Source organism: Taeniopygia guttata, chromosome 8 (genome assembly GCF_048771995.1).
Source record: "Taeniopygia guttata chromosome 8, bTaeGut7.mat, whole genome shotgun sequence".
In the NCBI taxonomy this organism is placed as follows: Eukaryota; Metazoa; Chordata; class Aves; order Passeriformes; family Estrildidae; genus Taeniopygia; species Taeniopygia guttata.
The window spans coordinates 1,562,383-1,586,898 of NC_133033.1; the positions used below are offsets into that span (position 1 = coordinate 1,562,383).

Genomic DNA, 24,516 nt, shown 5'->3' on the forward strand with positions numbered 1-24,516 from the left:
GCAGACATCTGGTGCAGCCCTACCTTGTCATGTGCTATTGTTTATGTAACCCCTGAGATTTCATGGCATGGACAAGGTACATCTGTGACCCAGAATTTCCCCAGAAAAACCCCGGCAGATTTACAAGCAGCAAACCAAAAATGAGCTGACCTGACACGAGCAGCTCCCTGTCAGCAGCAGGAACAACTTGAACTCCAGGTTGGGGTTGTGTTTTCTACCCCCTCCATACTTTTGTCTGTGTGGAGCAATTTGTGGATTGCAACACTGGCCAGCAGGGAAGGGCCCCTCCCTCTTGGCAACCACAAGCAGTACGTTAATAAAATTAAAAATAAGCACATTTTCTCAGGCATTTTGTGCATTCTGAGCAACTTGGGCTAGTGGGAGGTGTCCCTGCCCTTGGCAGAGAGTTGGAACAAGGTGGTTTTGAAGGTTCTTTTCAACCCATTCCAGGATTCCATGATCTTTTCTAGGGATCACATCTGTCAGCCTCTCCTGGTCAGTCTAGGATAAAACAATTCCTGGGAAGTTTCTGGGGGTGGAGGTGAATTTTCATTTGGTTTGCTTGCTCAGGTAAAGCCCAAACACATCAAAACAGGTGGAGGAGAAACCTGGCAGGACACAAACCCTGCAGAGCCTAAAACCCACCACCTGTGGTTCTACCTGCACCCATCAGCTCCAGAGGCTCAGCTTGGACAAAATTCCATATTCTCAATAATCCAGCAGCCACTCTCTCACTGCTGGGCAGCCAAGGTCTGCCTGCCTCAGCTTTTTTGGGGGGGAAATAAAACTAAAAATTGCTCCTCTCTGTTGAATCTGCTATTAATTCCTTTCCTTGTCCGAGGTTTTGGGGGCTCACAGAGGAATCCCCACCAAGGCCTGGAGCTCCAGCTGGAAAAAGGGGGTTCTGCAGAGCACAAAGGGACAGAACAGCCACTCCAGGGGATCTTGGGGAACAGCAGGAGAAGGAGACAACCTCCAAGTCCCACCCTTGCTTGTATGAACTGAAGGATTAGGGAATCCTGTGGGGTTCAGGTGAAGCTGCACTTTTCCAGTGGGAAGTTTAGCTGAAAAGAACATATAAAATAATGTTCCCCTCTCCTTCCCTCCTCTGTGTGAGTTGGGCTAAAGCAGGGCCACGTGGTTTCTCTGGGTTTTGGAGAACTACAGTGTAAAAAATGCTGTAACAACCAAAAAAAAAAAAAAAACCAAAAAAAACCCACCTCAACCAAAAGCAAATAACTTTGACTTGCACATGGCTTTCAAAGCTGAAAAGGAAGGGGATGAGCCCCTCAGAAATATTCATTTGTTGAGCAGTGGCTGGTGACAGATCTGAGGCGCCCTGACTGAGGGTCAAGGCTGGCAGGGGCCACAAGGGCTGGGGAAGTGTTAAGGACGTGCTAAAGAGGATTTTGTGTTGCTCAAGCCTCAAGAGATACAAACTCTCCCCATTCCTGACCTTGGGAAAAATTGATTTGCCAACCTCTGGCTGTTTTTCTCTGTCTGGGTCGCAGCCTCTCCTGGGTAAAGTCTCTCTTTGTTGCTGTAACCAAGCCCCAACTGTCCTGAGGTGCAATTCCATTTTTTGCTCCTCTCCTCCCCTCAGCTGAACAGCTCAGGTGAATTATTATACCCTGAATTCTTCAGGAGGACAATTAAACTGGGGAGTGCTGTTAGAATTGCAAATAGAGCTTGAAAATTAATGGAATACCTGGAGCAATACCTTTAAAACTCCCCATACAAAACATTTGTTCTGGAGTTTCTCACCTGGGAATGCTGAACTCCCCCTGCACACAGGGGAGTTGTGGCCAGGCCCACAAAATCAAGGATCATGGAATGGTTTGTGTTGGGAGGGACCTCAGAGTTCATCTCCCGAGGCAGGGACACCCCCAGCAGTGAGCTCAGAACAGGGATCACCTTCCCTGTCCTCTCTCCTGGGCTCCATCCATCCATCCATCCATCCCAGAGCATCCATCCCTGTCTTGGGTTGGAAATGGGGCTCTGTGTTCCATCCCCATCTGTCAGAGCTGGGGCAGTTATCTCCTGTTATTTGGGCAGTTTTCTTTATCTCTGCCACAGCCCATCCGCCCTGCAGGAGATCTCTTCTGTTCATGGGCCATTAATTATTAATTATCTTCTGTTCATGGCAGTGAGTGTCCCTGCATGGCTGAGAAAATTCCATCATCCCATGGGGAGATGCTCTGCCCAGGGGAGGAGCCAAACATTCCTACCTGGATACAATCTGAGATTTTAGGACACAAGAACAGCCTTTTCTCACTGCATTCCCAGAGGAGCAGCTTTGTGCCCCACTGCATTCCCAGAGGAGCAGCTTTGTGCCCCACTGCATTCCCAGAGGAGCAGCTTTCTCCCCACTGCATTCCCAGAGGAGCAGCTTTCTTCCCACTGCATTCCCAGAGGAGCCCAGGCCCATCTCCCCCAGCCCTGGAGCTCCAGAGGAAAACTCCCCCCTTGTGCAGGATCCTGCTCCAGCAGAAGCACAGCTGGCACTGCAGGAGGGCTGAGCCACCCTGGGATGGGGCTGCTGCCACCTCCCTGCCCCACACCCTGCCAGGGCTGCTCTGACTCTGCCACTGGTTTGTTTTCTTTTTTTTGTACTTTTGCATTTGTATTTTTAATTTCCCTGGTGAAGCACTGTTATCCCTATTCCCACATCTTTGTCTGAGAATCCCTTAATTTCAAATTTATAATAATTCAGAGGGAGGGGGTTTGCATTTTCCATTTCCCTCCTCAGCAGACACCTGGCTGTTCAAACCAAGACAATCCCCCTGTGCTGCTCTGGGAATGTGGCAGCAGAACAACCCCAGGATGTGGCTCCAGAGCCAGGAATTCCATCTCCAAGCAATTTCCAGACTTGTGCTGGGATAAATCAGTGGAGTCAGGGATGGCCACGTGGTTCCTCCCTCTGGATCAGGGAATGGTGTCCCTGCCTGGACAAGGAGCTGTCCTTGGAGCAGTGGCTCCTTGGGCAGCAGAGCACATTCCCAGGGTGGGATGTGATGTTCCAGGGAAAATCTGGGATGGTTTGTGGAGATCCTGTCTCCAAAAGGAGCATCAAAGATCCAACCCCTTCTTACCCCACTCAACATTCAGGAAGTTCCAAAGCGGCTCTGCCTGTCTCGTTCATCTCTAACAAAAAGCAGAGGAGGTTCTGAGATGGTTTGGGCTGGGTTTCAATGTTAAACTCGATTTAACCTTCAGCCTTCAGAGGAAGCCTTGAGCCTTTGCTGCAGTGAAAGGCAGCCCAGTTCTCAGGGCCTGGCTGGCAGCTGGAGTTCTGAGGATGGACACTCAGGATGCCCCAGGATGTGACAAATATTCAACTCTCACTGTCTTTTCCCCCATCCTCTCCTCCCTGTGAGAGCACTACCCTGCTGTGTCAGCACATTTTTTATTTCTTGCCTTTCAGCCTTGTTAAAAGCTGTCAGGGATGATCCACAATTTCCTCATCCCAGCCCAGGACTTGGATTTGGAGTGTTCAAGGATTTGCCTGGCTCCTCAGCCATGCTGAGCTGCAGAGCTGCCTGCCAAGGGCTGTTGGAGCTGCTAAAAATGTCCATGGTTCACAAAGGAAGAGGAGAAAGGGATGGGAAGTGGATCTATAAGAGGCCATTAAACAGGAAATGCTGGCTCAGGAAGTCCCCAGCCTGCAAAATGTTGGAAAATCAGAGGCTGCACAGCCATTCACCATCAGGTATTTTGGTAAAAATCAGATATTTTGTGGCCTAACTGCTGTTTGTTCATCATTTCCCATTCACTGTGAGGAAAGTGGTTAAATCCTGAGGGATATCTGGGCAACTGGGTGTTGTCTGCACTGGGAAATGGCTGGTGGGGAAAACAGGGAGGAAAATTATACAACCAAGTGTCATTGTGGGGTAGCTGCAGCTGCCGAGCTCAGGGTCAGGCCCCAGCAGCAGAGAACTCGATGGGAGTGGTCAGGTCGTGGTCTCAGGTAGCTCTGAGCCCTCGGGGAAATCAGATTTTCCATGAAAACAGAGGGAAATCACAGCTGGGGCTGCCATCCCTTCCCTCAGGATGGATGGGGTGAGGGTTTCCTGAGGGGGAGTGATGTGTTCTCACTCCAGGCCTCACTGGGATGGATTTTCCTGGGTGGATATTTAAGAGAAACCTGGAGCAGAAAGATACAGAAGAGTCTGGTAGCACAGGAAAGTTGGTCAGAAGCAACACAACCCCATTGATGTGGTTGGACCTTCTGCCAGAATTTAGGTTTTTATCTAAAATTAATAGGAAAAATATTATTAAACATTTGCTACTCTGGCTGATATAAAATACTCTAAAATGGTATTTGCCTCAGCTTGTGGTGACTTACAGGTCCTGACTGAGGCAGTTTGGGTTCAGGTTTATAAATGAGCATCATTTCCAAAGGGTTCCTCCAACCAACCCCACGGGGCTGCTGGTGCTCTCTCCCACATCCTGCTTTTAATCCATGTGCTGCTCTGAGCTTTGGGGTGTTGCTCAAGGCACAAACACCCAGTTTGGTGTGGGAACAGATTTCAGCTGGCACAGGGTGCCCAGAGCAGCCTGGCACAGTGGGAGGTGTCCCTGCCACAGCAGGGGTGGCACTGGGTGGGCTTTGAGCCCTTCCAGCCCAAACCATTCCAGAATCCCTTGCCTCTGGATGAAAATTGAGCTTGGGGACATCCCTGGGGACATCTCACCCAGGGATCAAGCTGGGATTGTCCCTCACCCTTCTCCTGGTGTCCATTTCCACCGGGACAGGTGACAAACCCCCCCTTCAGCACTGGGTGGGTTCCTCAGGGTTGCTCCACTGGGAAATGCTCTCCTGGGATGTCCCCAAGACACAAATCCATGGAAAACCCCATGGGCACAGAGCTGGAGAGTGCTGACTCACCTCTGAGCCACTGAAATAATTCCCTGGGAGCTCTCTGGGGATTCCAAACCCTCCCAAAGCTGGCAGGGTGGGGAAGGAATGCCAGGAGGGAACCCCACCCTTCACAGACATCAGAGAAACCTCAGCTGGCCAAGAGCAGCCTGCTCTTCCTGCAAAGTTTTCCATGAAAACTCTCACTTGGAAAAGGAATTCCAATTGTTATTAGGATAATTTCTTTTTTGCTTCCAATCGTGGTCTGATGAAGGGAATAAATTCAAATTTTCCTGCATGGGAGAAGTCCCATTTCAGAGGATTTGGAGCAAATTCTGCCCCTGGTCTCAGTCTCCCTGCCTGATTTTGCCCTGCACCCCCAATTTCTCCATCTCTCCCTTTCCCAGCCTTAATTCAGGGATCTAAATTCCCATCCTTATGATTTCTGGCTGCTGAAGACAAGGAGTTATTCAAGAGAAAGAAATCCATATGTTGTTTGCGTCCATCAGACAAGGCCTCATCCACTTTTGGGACAGTAAGAGCTCACAAAATCCTGTTTCTAGTTTGGTATAATAATATTTGAAATTGTAATAAAATACTAAACCTCTTGTAAAAACATTAACATCATAGAATTATTCGTGGGAACCATTAATTATTTATAATTTAATATAAATAATAAATTCCTATTTATGGCATTTTAATTGGAGAGTTTCCCATGGCTGCTTTATGCACCCTTGAAGAAGCATCTATAATCCAATTTTCTTGGGGAATTGCAGCATATCTGCCTGCTACATCCACAGAATTCTGGAATTTCCAGGCTGTGTTCCCAAAAATCTGGGAGCTGTGGGCAGCTCTGGTGGTTTTTAGCATCCTCACATCCCTGGAGCTCGGGCAGAGCTGGATTAATGGTTGGACCCGATGATCTCAGAGGGCTTTTCCCACCTGGATGATTTTGGGATTCTGGGATAGGAGCAGCCACCCCTTTGAACCGGGATGTTTGCATGGATGAGTCTCATCCTTTACCACATCCCTGTTGTGCTGCCAATCCCAACTCCCATCCCAAAGGCAATTCCAGCCTTGGTGTTGGAATTGAGCCCCAACACCCCAACTCCCACCCCAAAAGCTGCCTGCATCTCCGGCTCCCAGCCTCTCCCCCGCTTTCCCAAACACCCCAACACCTTTTCCCAGCGAAGATCCTGCCCCAAACCCGCGGCTCCGAGCAGGATTAGGCAGCGCCGGGGATTAGTGGGGTCAGCAATTCAACATCGCCGCTGCCAGCCCGGCTCAAGGACAAACCCGGTGCCTCCTTAAGGGCTGCAGCCTCTCCAAAATGCTGCATCCCTCGGCCGGGAGCGTTCCCGGGATGCAAACCCGGCCCCTGTGCCACGGCTGCCTAAATTTAGAGGCACCGGCGTTACCGTCACGCCGCCTGTGCAGCCGGAATCGCTCCGTACGCTGATTTTATGGGATTTATTTTCTTTTTTTTTTTTTTCTCTCCTCTCAGGGAAGGCTATGACTAAGAGAAATCCACATTTTGGATGGATAGCAGAAGATGGAGGCCCTGGTCCAGCCGCGGAGGGAGAATAAAGTCGGGAGTTTGCAGAGCTGAGGGTTTGCCCAAAACATTCCTCACCCTCCTCCTCCTCCTCCTCCTCCTTCTCCCTCTCCTCCTTCCTCCTCCTCTCCCTGGCAGTATCCAAAACAAGACTGTGATAATGACAGGCACAAACACAGCAGCCAGACGGGAATTATGGGCTGTTTTCCATGGATAAACACCTACCTGGAGCCGTGGGGAGCCCCGGCACCTCCGTCCCCTCCCGGGGCTGCCTCAGCCGCGCCGAAACCGAGGCAGCGATGTCCGCATTTCACTACAGATTTCAGCTAATTTTTGTCCCGAAATTGTATTTTTTAAAAGGGAATGCAGCCCTGTGTTTGCCTCGGCATAGCAGAGAGGGGGGTTGAAGGTCAGCTTGCCGCTGGATTGTCAGGGAAAGGCCGGGATCAGCATTGGATGGCAGCGTTTGTGCGCTGCCATCGCCGCCTCCCGCAGCAGCTCGCGGGGAAGCTCCACTTGGTATTATTTTAAACCGCAAAATCCCCTTATTTCATTCTATACGGCCGCAGGGCTCTCAGGCAGCCCGAAAAACGCAACCCCCAATTTCGGGGTGTCCGTGCTCCTGCCGGGCACCGCGGGGGTACCCAGCGCTCCATGCCCAGGCGCACATCCCCAAATCCCATCTCCTCTCCTTCCCCACCCAGCCCAGTTTTTAAACCACCCAATTTTGGGTGCCATCCCTTCCCTCTACCCTGTTACATAACGGGCTGGAAAACCGGGAATTCTCTCCTCATCCCGGGGATGCCAGCGTGCCTTCCCCAATTACTCAGCACAAACGGGCCCTACACAACACCCCCAATTTTCTCGCGCTCCTTCTCTCCGCTTTTCCAGCAGCTCCGGGGAGTTTTTCCTTACCTGCCTGCTCGGGGCCGTGCATGCTGCTGTGCCGTGTCCCGCTCGCCGCTTCTCCGCCCGGACCGGCGGCGGGGCCGCTCCCGGCCCGCCCGGGGCGCTGCTGCCGCCGCTGCCTGCGAGCTGCGTGCCGCTCCCGGGTTATTTTTGGGATTACAGAGACTCGGGGAAGGATGGGGATGGAGGCAGACATATCACACCGTCTAAAATGTGGCCTGGAGTGGGATCCGGAGTCTGCAGCGCAAACCTCAGCAGGGGTGTTTGGTTTCTTTTTTGGGTTTGTGCTTTTGCTTTTTGGGGTTTTTTTTTCCCTTAATTTTTTTTCTTTCCCTTGACTGAGTGGTTCTTTTTATTTATTTTTTTCCCTTGCTCTTTTTTTTTTTTTTTTCCTTCCCCTTGGGTTGTTTTTTTTTGTTGTTTTTTTTTTTCTAAAATTTTTTTTTATTATTTTTTTGGGGGTGGTTGGGGTTTTTTTGGGGTTTTTTTGGGGTTTTGGGGTTTTTTTGGGTTTTTGGGATTTTTTCATTTGTTTTTTTTACCTAGGATTTTTTTTTTTCCTAGTTTTTTTTGCCCTTGATGATTTTTTTTCCCCCCCTGGAGAATGCTGAATGCTGCTGCAGGGACTCAGCAGGGCCTGTGACTTGCCCAAACTTTGCATCCCCGGGAGTGGGGCTGATCCAGGCACACCTGGGGCACTTCCACAAATACCGGGCAGACAAACACTTCAGTGATGCTGTAAACAAATATTTGGAATTGTGGAATCATTTGGGCTGGAAAAGTCCTCTATGACCATCGAGCCCAACCATGCCCAGCACTGCCTCGGCCACCACTGCCCCATGTCCCCAAGTGCCACATCCACAGGGATTTTAAATCCCTGCAGGGACTGGGACTCATCCACCCAGGGCTGGACAACCCTTCCCATGAAGAAATTTTCCCAAATATCCAACCTGAGCCTCCCCTGGTGCAATTTGAGGCCGTTTCCTTTGGCTGAGGTCCGGGTGCAGGGTGGGGACGTGTCCCCTGCGCCCTCCCAGCTCCCCCGGTGGCACTCGGGGAAAGCCAAGCCTTTGATCCCAGCTGGATTTTGGCTCACATTCCTCTGCTTTTTGACCTCCCAGCTTTTGTTTTCAGGCTGAGTTCATATTCCAGCTTACGTTGATATTTTTCCTCCTCGGATTTCTCTGCCCGCACATCCCTTGCTCCGCCTCCGGATTGTCACGACCCTGAATCGCGACATTGCCCCTGCCGGCTGGGGCTCTCCCACACCTCCCCGGCTGCACATCCCTGTTTATCACCTTGTTTTCCCAGTCTCCCATCATTCCCGAGGCTCTGCTCACTCCAAACTGGGAGTGCCCCGAGCAGTTATTCGGGAATGACACCAACAAGGGAACTGGTGGCACTGGGAGGAGGCACTGCCCTCGGGGAGCTCAGTTCCCAATTCCCAATTCCCAATTCCCGGTCCCCAATTCCCAATTCCCAATTCCCAGTTCCCAATTCCCAATTCCCAATTCCCAGTTCCCAGTTCCCAATTCCCAATTCCCAGTTCCCAATTCCCAATTCCCAGTTCCCAGTTCCCAATTCCCAATTCCCAGTTCCCAGTTCCCAATTCCCAGTTCCCAATCCCTAATTCCCAATTCCCAATTCCCAGTTCCCAGTCCCCAATTCCCAATTCCCAGTTCCCAATCCCTAATTCCCAATTCCCAATTCCCAGTTCCCAATTCCCAATTCCCAATTCCCAGTTCCCAGTTCCCAATTCCCAATTCCCAATTCCCAGTTCCCAGTTCCCAGTTCCCAATTCCCAATTCCCAATTCCAAGCACTCGTGATGGATTACCCGGGGCACAGGACATGGCCAGAGCCTCCCTGTCCTAATGCTCCCCGGGATTTTTATCAGGGAGAAGTTAAAAAGGAAATTTAAACCACTTTATGCGCAGGGGGGTGGATTAAGACGGGCTTTGAGGACCCTCCCAACCCAAACCAGGCTGGGATTCCGGGATTCTGGAATTCTGAGATTCCGGGATAAGGACAGGGGGGCTGGAGCAAATAGCTGCATCCAAACTGCCTTTTTAACCAATATTTTGGATTATACCAGATAAAGGAGCCAAAGAGCTGCACTGGGTCCAAACCCAAAGCCTGAGGGGTTTCCCACCTTCAGGCAGGGATGCTCTGATTCCTCTTCTTCCTCTCTCCTCCTCCTCCTCAGCTCCCACAAAGGAATTCCAGATCAACACTGCCCTGCTGCCTTGGCAGGGCACAACCCACACGGACTCTGCCAGCACAGGGATCAGCAGGAGAAAAATCTTTATTTACATCTGGAGAGCAGTAACACAGCTGCAGCGATTCACCGGGAAGAAAACTCCGGGAAGAAAACTCCGGGAAGAAAACTCCGGGAAGAAAACTCGGCGTGACATTCCAGGGGGGAGAGGCTCCTCCCTCCACACAGTATCTCGGGTCAGTACAAAATTGCTGTGGCTTTACAAAAGGTTTGGGGTTCACAGTAAAATACCAAAGGGGAACACGGCAGGGGCACAGCGAGGGACAAATTCCCTGCTGGAATTTGGTCTCGGAAAATGCAACAGGTCTGGTAGAAAATTCCATCCCGAGGGGTGGATGCATGCACAGCCACGGGATTTTCACACCTATTCGAGGGCTCAAAGCCTGCAAAAGGCATCTGCAGCCCTGTCCTGTGCTGGCTGCATGGAATTCTCTCTTCAGGAGGAATTTTGCAGCAGGGAAGGACAGGACACAAGGAGAGGACAAGGCAAAGCAGGGATCAGCCCCTCTGCCTGGCACTCAGCTGTTTTTATAGCCTAAAAAATAAACCCTAAAACCTCCTGCCCAAAGCTGTTCCAAAGAAAGCAGCACACAGGTTTTGGCTGGTTCTGGATTTGTGTCTAAAACCAGCCCAGACCTTCATCCCAAGGTTGTGGGAAAATCCCAAATCTTTCTGAAACTGGCTTTCATTGCCAGCTGGAAGATTTGCAGCTCCCAGCACCAGGGCATGGAAAGGCCTCCTGGGACAGCAGTGAGACCTGACAATCCCTTTGTTCCCACCTGGAAAATTCCCACCTGGAGCAGGGTGGGAGCACTTTGGCTTCTCCCACTTTGGCAGGGGTGAGCAGGGGGAATGTGGGCAGTGATCCCACTCTGGCTCCACTGGGGAGAGCACCAGGATAAAGCAAATTTTAGGGGCTCCTTGGTCAGCACAAGGATGCTCAGCTGGGAGGAATAAACCCAGGCAGGAGCTGAAGTTTCACACCCGGAAAAAATCCCTTCAAAAATCTGGTCACTCCCCTTTCCCTGCTGTGGGCCTCAGGGAAAATAAAGGAAAAATAAACCCAGGGACATCCAGCAGCAGAAAGGTGCTCTGATTAATCCAAGAGGTGCCAGCAGTGCCAGGTTCCTGCCCTGCTGTGAGCCCCACTGGCAGAAGCAGAATTCCCTGCAGATCCAACAGCTCCATGCACAATTCCCAAAAAGGTGATGCTAAACTTCAGCACTTTTTGTTTCTTCGTTTGTTTTAAACCTTTACAAATACACATCTTGCTTTAATTTTTTTTTTCTTAAATATAGTTTATAAAATAAGGCAACTCGAGGAGACCAGAATTGTCCCCATTGCTCGGGTACTGCATCCTACAAAAAGAGGGTGACAGCACTTCCAGTTGAGAAAAGCCCAGCCCCAACACAATCCAAGGATGCTGCAAATTGTGGGAAAACACCTGCCATGGCCCTGGGTGCATCCCAAGGAAAGAAAGATCTCTGGGATTTCATGGGAGGGGAGTCACTTTGCTGGGGGATGCAGCAGGAGCAGCTGAAGGGACCCCCTGGCCAGGGGACCTTGGGGACAAAGGCAGCACAGAAGATGGAATGAGCTGATTTCTTCCCAAAACTGAATCACGTGTGGAGATAAATCTTTGGGAGAAACTCTTAGGACGTTGCTATCTTGTAGTATTGAAAGCTAGAAACCAGGAAAGCACAAAGGAGTGCAACTCATCCCCAGCCCAGGTCACAGCATTCCATAAAAACCTGTACAGCAGCTTTTTCCAACAGGGAATTCAGCTCTCCCCGTGGAAGGAGGACAAGGGAGAGGTTCAGCTCCAAGGTTTTACCTCTTTTACCTGTAGTCATGCTGGAAATGTGATCCTCACATGTCAGCTTTGTAGTACACACGTTTTCCATGTTGCTCCCAAAATTCCCACTGGGCTAAGTGTTGCTTTCTAGAGCTTTATTTCTCTGAGAAATACATTTAATAGAAAATAATTTATAGAGAAAAAAGCCCTCAGCCTAGAGTCCTCAGCAGAAAATGGTCCTGTGGAGCAACAGGATAGCACACGTGGGCTCAGCCAGGGATTTGGGCTGGAAAAGGGATGGCAAGGACACCATGGCAAAGCTGTGTAAACCTGGAATGACCAATGCCCTGGTCAGCATCACCAGTCCAGGATGGACCACAGGCAGGAGAACTCCCAAAAAGAGCCCCAAAAGAGGGGGAAAACCCCCTAATTCCAGCAGACTTGACCTTCTAAACAAAGATCTGATCCTGGCTGTGACTGGTACCCACTAATATCACCCAGTCATGATCACCCAAGCCCAGCACAGCCCTGGCACTGCACTGGGAACCAAATCCAGGATGGAATGAAATCCTGGCGCTTGGCACGAGCTGGTTAGTGCTCCTCCTCCGGGAGGACGGGTGGGATCCTGCTGGACAGCAGGGTGTACACGTAGGGCCAGATCTTGTTGGTCTCTGTGCCAGAGAAGGAGTGAAGGATGCCCCTGCTCCTGGAAAAAAAAGGTGGGAGAAGTCAGGAGCCCATCCCAACCAAGCCAGCTTGGACAGGGGTAGTGGAGGTGTCCCTGCCCATGGCAGAGGATGGAATGGGATGGGCTTTAAGGTCCCTCCCAACCCAAACCATTTTGGGATTCTGTAATTCTCTCCCTTCCCCTGCAAGGGAAACTTTGGCCCCTCATGTGCTTAAAAACATTCCTGGATTTCTACTTCATTTGAGCAGCAGAATTACCACCCTAGAGCAATCCATGATTCCCAAACTGGCTAGGGAAGAGCAGCCCCACAAGGGGAACAAGCCCTGGAACCCCTCTGTGCTCCCAGCAGATCCATCTGAGCTCCCTTCTCCTGCCCTGTGCTTCACCCAAACCCCTCGGGGTCCTGGATGGATTTTTCATGGCATGTCCCACTCTGGATCGAAGCCAAAACACCCCTCCCATGTGATGATGCCAGCAGGACCAACAGGAGCTGGGAATTTCTCTGGATCACCCTCCTTCCTCCAAGGGAGGTCCCGTCCAGGCTCAGGGCTTGGCCCCAAAAACCTGCCAGGGCTCTTTGGGATGTGGGCACGGGACAAAGAGCCCTGGTGGCTGTTCTGGCAGCCCTGCTGTGGTTTCTGCTCGTGCCCAACTCACTTGTAGAGCTCCATCACGGGCTTGGCAGCATCTTTGTACTTCCTGAGGCGCGCGGCCACGGCCTCGGGCCGGTCGTCCTCGCGCTGCACCAGCGGCTCTCCCGTCAGGTCATCCACCCCCTGAGGGACACCAAGCACACAGGGACATCACCCACCCCATCTCCCACCCTGCAGCTGTCAAATGCCTGGGCCTGCTGATGCCTCAGGTGTTGGCTTTTACATTTTCACATTCTGAGCTGCTTAGTGTGTAATTCTGAGCTTCACATCAGGGGATGCTGAGCTCTCTGCACAGAGCAGGGACACAAAACAATTCCTGCTCCAGCTGGGCACCAAGGACAAATGATCCAAATCTCAGCCCAGGAGCACAAACACTGTGGGCTGGAGAGATAAAAACAAGCAGGGTGGGACTGCCTGGGCTGAAGCTGGAATGGGACAATGAACTCCAAGGTGCCAATGGAGCAGAACTGATCCCAGGGAGAGCCCCCGGGAGCGCTCGTGCATTTTGGGGCCATTTTGGTTCATTTGGGTGCAGCCCTGGCTGGGCTCTGGTCCTGCCCAAGGTGGATCCATGAGGAGATCCTTTAATAAATCCCGAATTTATTCTGTGACTCTGCCCAGCTCTGCTCTAGGACAGCCCCCACAAGGCATCACTGCCTGCATAAATCCCGCTTTCCTCAGGAAAGTTTAGCACAATTCCTCAGGAAAGTTTAGCACAATTCCTCAGGAAAGTTTAGCACAGTCCCTCAGAACAGTTCCTCAGAAGGTTTAGCACAATTCCTCAGGAAAATTGAACACAATCCCTCAGAACATTTAGCACAATTCCTCAGTAAATTTTAGCACAATTCCTCGGGAAATTTTAGCACAGTTCCTCAGGAAAGTTTAGCACAATCCCTCAGTAAATTTTAGCACAATTCCTCAGGAAATTTTAGCACAATCCCTCAGGGAAGTTTAGCACAATCCCTCAGGAAAGTTTAGTACTGTTCCTCAGGAAATTTTAGCACAATCCCTCAGGAAATTTTAGCACAATCCCTCAGAACATTTAGCACAATTCCTCAGGAAATTTTAGCACAATTCCTCAGGAAATTTTAGCACAATCCCTCAGGAAAATTTAGCACAATCCCTCAGTAAATTTTAGCACAATCCCTCAGGAAAGTTTAGCACAATCCTTCAGGAAAGTTGAGCACAATCCCTCAGAACATTTAGCACAATTCCTCAGGAAATTTTAGCACAATCCCTCAGGAAATTCTAGCACAATCTCTCAGGAAAGTTTAGCACAATCCCTCAGTAAATTTTAGCACAATTCCTCAGTAAATTTTAGCACAATTCCTCAGTAAATTTTAGCACAATCCCTCAGGAAAGTTTAGCACAATCCCTCAGGAAATTTTAGCACAATCCCTCAGGAAAGTTTAGCACAATCCCTCAGAACATTTAGCACAATTCCTCAGGAAATTTTAGCACAATCCCTCAGAACATTTAGCACAATCCCTCAGGAAAGTTTAGCACAATTCCTCAGAACATTCAGCTCAATTCCTCACAGCGCTCAGCCCTTCCACCCAGGATCACACCCCCAGAGCTCCTTCAGGATTGCAGCTCCTGCAGCGAACAGAAACTTCTCCCAAATTTCCCTCCTGTGGGTGGCCCCGGGGCTCCTACCTGTGTGTGGGGAGGGTTGAAGTCCATGTTGTAGACCCTGCCGCTGGCGGGGTGCACCCAGCGGGCGCTCAGGCGATCCTTCAGCGTCTCGAAGGGGATGTTCAGGCTGATCACCAGGTCCAGCTGGCAGATCCCATCCAGAGCCTTGGCCTGCCCCAGTGTCCGAGGGAAACCTGGGGTGTAGGAACAAAATGTGACGCCCGGGGCTCAGGCTGGTGGCTGCTGTCCCTGCTCGGGGGCTGGGGGCGGGCAGGAGGACACAGGCCATGGCAGGACAGGGACGAGGGCTGGAATGACCAGGGAAAAGGTGAAGGGAGCAGAGTGCTGTGCACACACAAACTGCTGGTTGGTGTGGAGGGCATCAAGGAGACTGCAGTGACACGGTCCTGTCCTCCTTGGGACAGCCAGTGAGCAGCTGGAGCAGAGAATTCCAGAATCCCAGATGGTTTGGATAGGAAGGGACTTTAAAGACCAGAAGGGAGCCCAGAAAAAAGATGGAGAGAGATCTTTTACAAGGGACGGAGGGACAGGACACAGGGAATGGTTCCCACTACCAGAGGGCAGGGATGGATGGGATATTTGGAATTGGGAATTGTTCCCTGGGAGGGTGGGCAGGCAAAGGGTGCCCAGAGCAGCTGTGGCTGCCACATTCCTGGAAGTGTCTAAGGCCAGGTGGGAGCAGCCTGGGATAGTGGGAGGTGACCCTGCCTGTGGAAGGTGTCCCTGCCCATGGCAGGAGTGGCACTGGATGATGTTTAAGGTTTCACCCAACCCAAACCACTCTGAGATTCTTTGAGTCTCCTTCCAGCCATGGCCAGGGACCCCAGGCCGTGCCTGTTTGGTGTGTGAAGGAGGGAAGAAGTTTTTCCTGGCATGTCTCCAGCCCTGCCCTGCTTGTGGAACACCCAGCTCCTCTCCCTGCCCTTCCCTTTCCCGGCCACATGCCAAGGGCTCAGCCGGGCACGCATGCACCGAGGCCAGCGGGAAATGTCCCTGCCAGCAGCTCAGCTCCTGCCTCTCCTCCCACCTCCAGCTCCTTTTCTCTCTCCTGGGGCTGCCAAACCATCAGGAACAGAGGAACATCCCAAAGGAGCTGGGATTTCCCCCTCTGGACTCACCATCCAGCAGCCAGTGCTGCTCCCTCCTCTTCTCCAGCTCGGCCATCATCAGGCGCGTGATGACGTGGTCAGGCACCAGGAGGCCTCTCTCGAGGTACTGCTGGGCCAAGGCTCCAGCTTCTGCTCAAGATGAGAAAGAAAAATGGATGAAAAAAATTAAAAATAAAAATCACGACGTTTCCACTTGAAAAATATCACTCCCCCTCAAATTCTGTCTGGGAGATTTTTGGCAGCGTTGCTCTGCTCGCGATGGAAAGGCCACAGAGTCATTTTGTGGTGGAGGAGTGGGAATTCCTGAGATACCTGAGAGCAGGAACATGCTGGGCCTCAGCCAGGCCCTCAGCTGATGGAGAGAGAAGCCCTGGATCTGCTCCTTTGGCTCCCATGTGGGCACAGGGAAGGACTGTCCCAAACACCTGAGCTTGCTTCCCATCCCCAGGGCTGAAAGATTTCACAGTCTCCACTTAAGATAAGCTCTGATAAGAAAATGATTCCCAGGATCACATCCTTGAGAAGATAATTGTGGGAATTGCAAGGTGAGTGCACATTCCTGGGCTCCTGCCTGGCTCTCCCACAGCCCTCAGCTTCAGCTGCTTCTGGGAGCTGGAGAGGGACTGGGGACAAGGCAGGGAGGGACAGGGAATAGATTTAAGCTGGAAAAGGGGATTTAAATGGGATATTGGGAAGGAATTCCTGGCTGGGAGTGTGGGCAGGCCCTGGGATGGAATTCCCAGAGCAGCTGTGGCTGCCCTGGATCCCTGCAGTGCCCAAGGCCAGGCTGGAGCAGCCTGGGACAGGGGAAGGTGTCCCTGCCATGGCAGGAGGTAGAACTGGATGAACTTTAAGGTCCTTTCCAACCCAACCCATTCCATGATGGATGTTTGCTGTGATTTTCTTTCAGCCCCTCAGAAACACAAAGAAGACATTTGGAAAATGGAAATATTCTTCGTCCCTGTATGGGACCCTTTCCTCTTGTACCCCACATCTCTTCTGCTGTCTTCCCACAGCAGCTGAAATAGCATTTGTCACCAGAAATGAACAATTCCCTGATCTATTTTTTGCACCCTTTCTGGTGAGGACAGCACATTTCAGCCCTCTCCAAGTGTGAGTCCTCTCTAAAAATAACCCCCAGATCCTGCACTGGAGGCAGCTCCGGCTCTCCAGGCTGCAGCAAGGTGTCCAAGGAGGCAGCACCTGCACCTGGCTGGGGATGAATTCCTCAGCTGCAGGAGGGGTTTTTGCAAGATAAACAATTATTGGAGAGGATTATTCATCTGTTCTAAGGGAAGAACCAGCCTGAGCAGGGGTCCTGTTCTGGCCCCTCAGTTTGGGAAGGACTTTGAGATGCTGGAGCTCATCCAGAGGAGGCAGCGAGGCTGGAGAAGGGCTGGGAGCACAAACCCTGTGAGGAACCCCTGAGGGAGCTGGGGGTGCTCAGCCTGGAGAAAAGGAGACTCAGGGCTGCCCTCAGCGCTCCCCACAGCTCCTGAAAGGTGCCTGTGCTCAGCTGGGGCTGGGCTCTGTCTGCAGGCAGCACTGACAGAACACAGCACACAGCCTCCAGCTGTGTTTCCAAGGGAAATACAGGCTGGATAGCAGGAAAATGTTCTTTACAGAAAGGTGATGAAGTTCTGGAATGGCTGCCCAGGGAGGTGGTGGAGTCACCATCCCTGGGTGTGTTTAAAAAGCCTGGATGTGGCACTGGGTGCCAGGGTCTGACTGAGGTGTTGGGGCTGGGTTGGACTTGATGATCTTGAAGGTCTCTTCCAACCCAGTGATTCTGTGAATTCTGTGATTCTGTGAATTCTGTGATTCTGTGAATTCTGTGAATTCTGTGATCCTGTGAATTCTGTGATTCTGTGATTCTGTGAATTCTGTGAATTCTGTGAATTCTGTGATTCTGTGAATTCTGTGATCCTGTGAATTCTGTGATTCTGTGAATTCTGTGATCCTGTGAATTCTGTGAATTCTGTGATTCTGTGAATTCTGTGATCCTGTGAATTCTATGAATTCTGTGATCCTGTGAAATCTGTGATTCTGTGAATTCTGTGAATTCTGTGAATTCTGTGATTCTGTGAATTCTGTGATTCTGTGATCCTGTGAACTCTGTGAACACATCCCCTGGGAGCGTGGGGATGGGGCTGCCTGGGCAGGTGGGGCTCCCAGACCAGCCAGGCTCCCAGCTTTCACCCAGAATCCAAAGAATCTGCCTGGAAAACGCTCAGATTTTTCCCTGCTGTGTGTGACTCCTTCTCCCGACACCAGAACAAAGGTCCGGCCTCCTCCCTGGAGCAGGGCCAGAAGTGCAGGATGCTGGAATCCAACATCCAGGCTGCCTGGGAGCTGACTCAGGGCTGAGTCACCGGGATCACATCCCACTGCCTCGGATCCAGGCAGGAATTCCAGCTGGCAGCCAGCAGAAAACACCTTTTCTCAATGACAGCTTCTTTGTCACTGCCCAGACGTCACCACATTCCTGCCTGGGGAAGCCAAGGACACGGCATGGAAAAACCACCCCGTGGGCTGTGCAAACAGCACGGAGCCCTGAGGCCATCAGCATTATAAAACCAAGGGTTTTGGGGATTTTTTCATAATTCTTGACGTGGTCTGTGCAGTGCCAGAGGCTCACAGAGAATGAACTCGCTGCAGGGCTGCTCAGGGGAGGAGCTGGGAGCTGCTGGGCAAGGTGTGGCTGTCACCTGAGGAGGGATGGACATCCAGGGGACCTGAGGAGGGATGGACATCCAGGAGACCCGAGGAGGGATGGACATCCAGGAGACCTGAGGAGTGATAGATATCCAGGAGACCCGAGGAGGGATGGACATCCAGGGGACCCGAGGAGGGATGGACATCCAGGAGACCTGAGGAGTGATAGATATCCAAGAGACCCGAGGAGGGATGGACATCCAGGGGACCTGAGGAGTGATAGATATCCAGGAGACCCAAGGAGGGATGGACATCCAGGGGGCCAGGAGCTGCCACACCAGATTTGGCTGTTACCCAAGGAAGGATAGACATTCAAGGGACCAGGAGCTGCCACACCAGATTTGGCTGTCACCTCAGCAAGGATGGCCATCCCACAAGGTCCAGTAGTCACCCCAAGGAGGGATGACCATCCCAGGAGCTGGGAGAGGCCACACAAGGTCTGGCTGTCACCCTGAGCAGGAATGGCCATCCCAGGAGCTGCCACACGAGGTCTGGCTGTCATTCCAGGGAGATACAGCCATCCCAGGAGCTGGGAGAGGCCACACACAGCCTGGCTGTCACCTGAGGACAGATGGCCATCCCAGGGAGCAGCTGTGGCTCAGCAGGGCTGCTGGAGCCGGGCCTGGAGCTGCAAACACCCCGGGGCTGGGAGCAGAGTGTGGGAACACAGCAGAGCCCCCCAGCCCCGCTGCCCCGAGGCTGCAGCGTTCCCACGCCCCAGGACAGAGGGACAGCTCTGCCAGGACAGTCCCTGCTGCTCCCCTGTCCCCTCCCTGTGTGAATTCAGCTCCTGGAGCTCCTCCCTGCTCCAAAGCACTGCCACATCTCCTCTCTTCAAGGAGGAGCAGCCATGGATTTGCAGGAAGGACCTGCAGTGTGGGAACCCAGGGCTTCCCTCTGGCTGCCCTGGGACCCCCCTGGACAGAGCCCCCAGAGACACTGGCTGTGATCTCTGTCCATGGAAAAGAGTTTTCAGTCTTACAGGATGAATTACAAGCTCTGAGTGTTTGATATAAATAATAATTAAGTGTGACACGGGTGCAAAAGTAAAATTTTAGGATTCTAGATGAGGGGTCCAAAGGGGACAAGATGGAGGAAATTGGGTGTGCCTTGTCCTTTTTCTCCTTCTTCATGCCCTCCATGTTTCACTGTGCTGTTGGCATTTTTCTGTTGGTTCAGGCTGGGGACACACTGTTCAACGTAGGTGACAGATATTGGCACGTTATTGTAAATCCAGCACAGGTAGTTTGTGGTATTTAATGTTTGTACCATCCCACTGAGGGCAGAGCCCCACACGCTGCCCTGCAGGACAGAGCTGCGGCAGGGCAGCAGAACATGTTAGAGATAAACAGAATAAACAACCTTGAAACCAGCACAGACCAATTATGGCTTCTGCTTTGGCAGTGGGGCAGAGAGACAGAAACTTTCTGCAATCTGAGAATCATCAATACCTCAGATTCCAACATCACAGGGCTCTCAGACCCCCAGGATGTGCTCAGAGCATCCTCCCAACCTCCCAGCCCTTGGGGTTCCTTCCAGGCAGTTAAAACTCCAAATTTAACAGTGGCTATCCCCTTTCCCAGCCCCCAGCCCTATGGAAAACCCCCATTCCAAAGGGGAGCAGGGGTGCAGCCTTTACTCTGCACTTACTCCAGGTAGCAAATGGATTTTTAGCGTGCTGAGATCAACCCCAGCCTCTCACCTCCTGCTTTAATCCCATTAATCTGATGACCGTGGGTTTAATCTGCCCTGGAACTCAGGGGGCTCCAGCTCCTCGTGGCTCCCCCAACACAACCTTGAGCTGTCCCCAAGGGACAATTGATGATAATGAGAGGTTCTCTTTTAAGGATAATTAAAAGAGAAGGGATTTAAGTTGTAGTGGTTATATTTTTTAATTATTTTTTTTTTTTGAGATTTTGAAGTAATTTCTAAGAATTGGAGGTTTTTTTTGATGAATGATAAATAGTGGAGAATTTTAGGGATTGTTTGTTGCTTTAATCTGTTTTTATTTATTTATTTATTTATTAGGGTATTTAGGGTTTTTTAGGGGTTATTTGTTTATTTAGATGAGACTGTTTGGTTTTTAAGTTAGTTTTAGAGCAGTGAGTATATTTGTGGTTTTTATTAAAAATTTGTTTTTATCTTTACTTTTGATTGGGATAATAAGGTTGTTTTTTTTATTGTAATGGGGTTTTTTAATAATAAAAGGATGCATCATTGCTGGGGTTTTTTTAGGTTTTTTAATTGTAGATTAAATTTTAAATTTTTTAGATTTTTTAATTGTAGATAACAAATCATAGATTTGTTTTGTAGGTATAGAGTGTAATTTTTTATGTTTGTAAGGGTATTTAAAGGATGTGGTATTTGTAAGGTATTTTTAAGGGATGTGTCCTGTGAATTCTGTGATCCTGTGAATTTTGTGAATTCTGTGATCCTGTGAATTCTTTGATTCTGTGAATTCTGTGATTTTGTGATCCTGTGAATTCTGTGAATTCTGTGAATTCTGTGATCCTGTGAATTCTGTGATTCTGTGAATTCTGTGATTTTGTGATTTTGTTAATTCTGTGAATTCTGTGATCCTGTGAATTCTGTGTTTCTGTGATTCTGTGAATTCTGTGAATTCTGTGAATTCTGTGATCCTGTGAATTCTGTGATCCTGTGAATTCTGTGAATTCTGTGAATTCTGTGAATTCTGTGAATTCTGTGATTCTGTGATCCTGTGAATTCTGTGGATTCTGTGATTCTGTGAATTCTGGGAATTCTGTGATTCTGTGAATTCTGTGAATTCTGTGATCCTGTGAATTCTGTGATCCTGTGAATTCTGTGAATTCTGTGATCCTGTGAATTCTGTGATTCTGTGAATCTGTGAATTCTCTGTTCCTGTGATCCTGTGAATCCTGTGAATTCTGTGATTCTGTGATCCTGTGAATTCTGTGATCCTGTGAATTCTGTGAATTCTGTGAATTCTGTGAATTCTGTGATTCTGTGTTCCTGTGAATTCTGTGTTCCTGTGAATTCTGTGAATTCTGTGATCCTGTGAATTCTGTGATCCTGTGAATTCTGTGAATTCTGTGATGCTGTGAATTCTGTGAATTCTGTGATTCTGTGATCCTGTGATTCTGTGAATTCTGTGATCCTGTGAATTCTGTGAATTCTGTGATCCTGTGAATTCTGTGATCCTGTGAATTCTGTGATTCTGTGATCCTGTGAATTCTGTGAATTCTGTCTGGAGGGCAGCAGCAGGACTGGGAGGGATCCCTGCAGTCAGAGCACTGCTCCCACAGGGATGGAGCAGGGACCTGTGACAAAGCAGGGTCTGGCTGCATCCGTGGGCTCAGCTTTGGCCACCAACCAAACCAGTGTGGCCAGCACAGGCCACGGTCCATGGGAAAGGTGTGGGAAATGTGCACAGCCCACATCCCCCAGGGAATTTTGGTTTGTGCATGCTTTGGTGGATGCTCACAAAGGAAACCTGTCACAAGGAGGGGACAGGAGCCACTCCTGGCTCCAAGAGAGCACCTGACAGGGAGCGGTGGGACAGACACAAGACCCACAGACCCTCAGCCAAAGCCAGGATGAACAATTCAGCTGTGTGGCAAACAAACTGCAGAGTCCTGCTAAGAGCTGGGGATGCTGCCAACACCAGAGACAACCACCTGGGCTCCGGGGCAAGAGCTGGCCAAAAACCATGGCTCACCACCCTCCAGCACCCCTGCCTGGCACCAAAACACAGCCTGTAAGTTTTCCAAGGTGTTAGAAAGGCCTTTCCCTCCAGCAGAGCAGCCACTTGTTGATGGGCACTAATTAGGGGCACTAATTAGGGGACACACGGCTGGGGGCGGATGTGCTTGGGGGTTGCTGGAGCACAACTCAAAACCCTTCAGCAGCAGCAGGGGTGCATTCAGCTGCTTCACCTGCCCCAAAAGTGAGTCTTTGTTCCCTGAGAGTGCCTCTACCAGCTCCAGCAGTGGACTGGAATGTTGTCCATGCTGGGAACTCAGCTTCCTCCAGCAGCAGGAGCCCCCCATGCCCCTGAGCCCGAACCCTCACTGTGGTCAGCAGGAAAATCCCTGGAGCACTGCCACATCGGGCCAAGATCCCCGTAAAAACACAGGAATCAGAGTTGCCTTTGGGATGAGGAGTCTGTAATGAGCCTGTTGGTTCTGCAGAGCTCCCCTCAAGCACAGAGCCGTGACGCAGCCCATAAACTCGGGAAGAGGAGCTGCTTCCACCTCGCTTCCCCCAGAGCACAGTCATGTAACAGCTTGTCCAAAGCAAATAGCAAAAAAAACAAAAACAAAAAACCAAAAAAATCACATAACTGGAGCTCACTGAGAGCTGTTACAGAGGCTGAGTCAAAGGTGGGACCCAAATGTCACGCCAGATGAACCAAACCACGGCTGGTTTCCTTCTGAGTAATTTTCCCTGCCTTTCTCCTTGTTGTTGCCTTCTGAATGTACCCAAACACCTTCAGCTAGCTCTTCCTGCTTCTCCGTGTGCCCAGAGGAGCTCTGTGGCAAGAGCATGGACTGAAAAGTGAAGTTTGGGACAGTCAGTGAGTGGTTCAGGGCTTGGCTGTGGCAGTTCCTGGCTGGGCACTGTGCTGCCCCTCTCCACACGCTGCACCTCTGCTTGATTTTCAGCCCAGCGTTCTGTCCTTCAGCCAAAGCTCTCATCAAGATTTTCCAAATTTTCAGCCTCCCTCTAAAGAAAACATTATTGTCCTTTTTATTTACAAAAGGAAATCTGGGTATTTTCACATGGGTGACCAGCGCAGAGCTGTATGCAACACCCTTGTCGGACCACGCACCTCTCCAAAATTTTACCTTCCCTAATTTTCCTCCCTGTTTTTGCCATCCTTCTAAAATAGAAATCCCTTCTAACTCCTCTGGGCTTTTTTTTTTGCATCGAGGCCGTTTCACCGTTCCCCTGCCCGGTGAGTCAGCTTCCCCCGCGGGTCGGTGTTTCACACATTAGCAGAGGAGAGAGGGAAGTGTTGGGAAAAGAAACGCGCCGGGATTGCCCAATCCAGGACCCCTCGGCGGCCGGGGGACACCGGCACAGCACATCCCACTCCCAGGGCTTTGGGTTTGGATGTGCCAGCCCTAAAAGCCGAGTTTCCAGGGGTGACTGTGCGAGGTGGGTGCTGACACCCATCTCCTGCTACTCCCCGACCAGGGATATTCCCGGCAGGTTTTTTCCCCTCTGGAAAAACGCTCGTTCCCAATCCATCCCCGCCGCCGTGGGAATGCCGCAGCATTCCATCCATCTGCCATCCATCCCCCGGGGCAGGATGGAGTTATCGGTGAGATCGCACACCCCGGACAGCGAGAAAAACCATCGCACATCCATCCACGGCACCCCGCGGCTTCACATCCCGTTTTTCCCTGAGCTCCGGCAGGAGGGAGCAGGGGATGAACGAGCCGTGCCAAATCCACGGCGAGAAAACAACCTGTGGTGCTCCCGCCGCGGAGACGGATCCCCATCTCCATCCATCCCCATCCCCATCTCCATCCGCATCCCCACCCTGTGCTCATCCCCACCCCATCCTAGCGCTGCCCCGCCGGAGATGCGCGGGCAGGGACCCCCCGCTCCCGGTGCCGCTCCCGGTGCCGCTCCCGGTGCCGCTCCCGACGGGACAGCCCCGCGGGCACTCACCGCCGCCGCCACCGAGGCTCTCCCGCAGGAACTGCCCGCTGGAGAGGTGCTGGAGCCCGAAGCTACGGGCGATCCTCTCGCACACCGTGCCCTTGCCGGAGCCGGGGGGACCGAGCACCACGGCCCGCAGCAGCTTGGAGGCCATGGCCGGTACCGGCACCGGAGCGCTGCGGGGCGGGACCCGCGTCAGCCGCCCCGGCCGCGCTCCCCCCGCACCGCCCGGACACATCAGCAGGGCGGGGGGACCCCGGGCCGCTCCCCCGCCCGCCCCCTCGGGCCGCGGCACCCTGGGATTTGTAGTCCCGGAGCCTCCCGGGCATCCCCCGGCCCGGTGCGCCCCGGTTCGGTGTATCCCGGTTCGGTGTATCCCGGTTCGGTGCGTCCCGGTTCGGTGCATCCCGGCTCCCCGAGCCGCGCCGCCCATGGAAGCGGCTCCCGGGGCACGTCCCGCACGCCCGGCACGGCCGGTGCCCGCAGGGAACCGGGGGGGGACCCGCGGGACACCGCCAGCACCGGGCGGGCACCGCCACCACCGGGACGGGCACCGCCACCACCGGGACGGGCACCGCCACCACCGGGCACGGGCACCGCCACCACCGGGACGGGCACCGCCACCACCGGGCACGGGCTGGGCGGAAAACGC

At 51.8% G+C, this 24,516-nt stretch overlaps 2 protein-coding genes across 3 annotated transcripts in view; both read right to left on the bottom strand.

The window, feature by feature from the left end:
- Positions 1-7,467, bottom strand: part of DNAJC6 (DnaJ heat shock protein family (Hsp40) member C6) — a 41,128-nt gene extending 33,661 nt beyond the window's left edge. Inside the window, 1 exon segment of one of the 2 annotated variants that reach the window (NM_001177414.2) lies at positions 7,329-7,467. In NM_001177414.2, coding sequence (NP_001170885.2) covers positions 7,329-7,350 — 22 coding nt within the window. In that variant the 5' untranslated portion in view covers positions 7,351-7,467. 2 annotated transcript variants of the gene reach the window in all.
- A 2,141-nt stretch (positions 7,468-9,608) lies between these two features.
- AK4 (adenylate kinase 4) lies at positions 9,609-24,142 on the bottom strand. The gene is made up of 5 exons (XM_030279369.4): positions 23,874-24,142; positions 15,510-15,629; positions 14,392-14,564; positions 12,740-12,858; positions 9,609-12,100 (listed from the first exon to the last, which is right to left on the bottom strand). Exons 1-5 carry the CDS (start codon positions 24,100-24,102, stop codon positions 11,986-11,988), a joined length of 756 nt encoding a protein of 251 aa, XP_030135229.4. The 5' UTR covers positions 24,103-24,142; the 3' UTR covers positions 9,609-11,985.
- Positions 24,143-24,516: the final 374 nt, after the last annotated feature.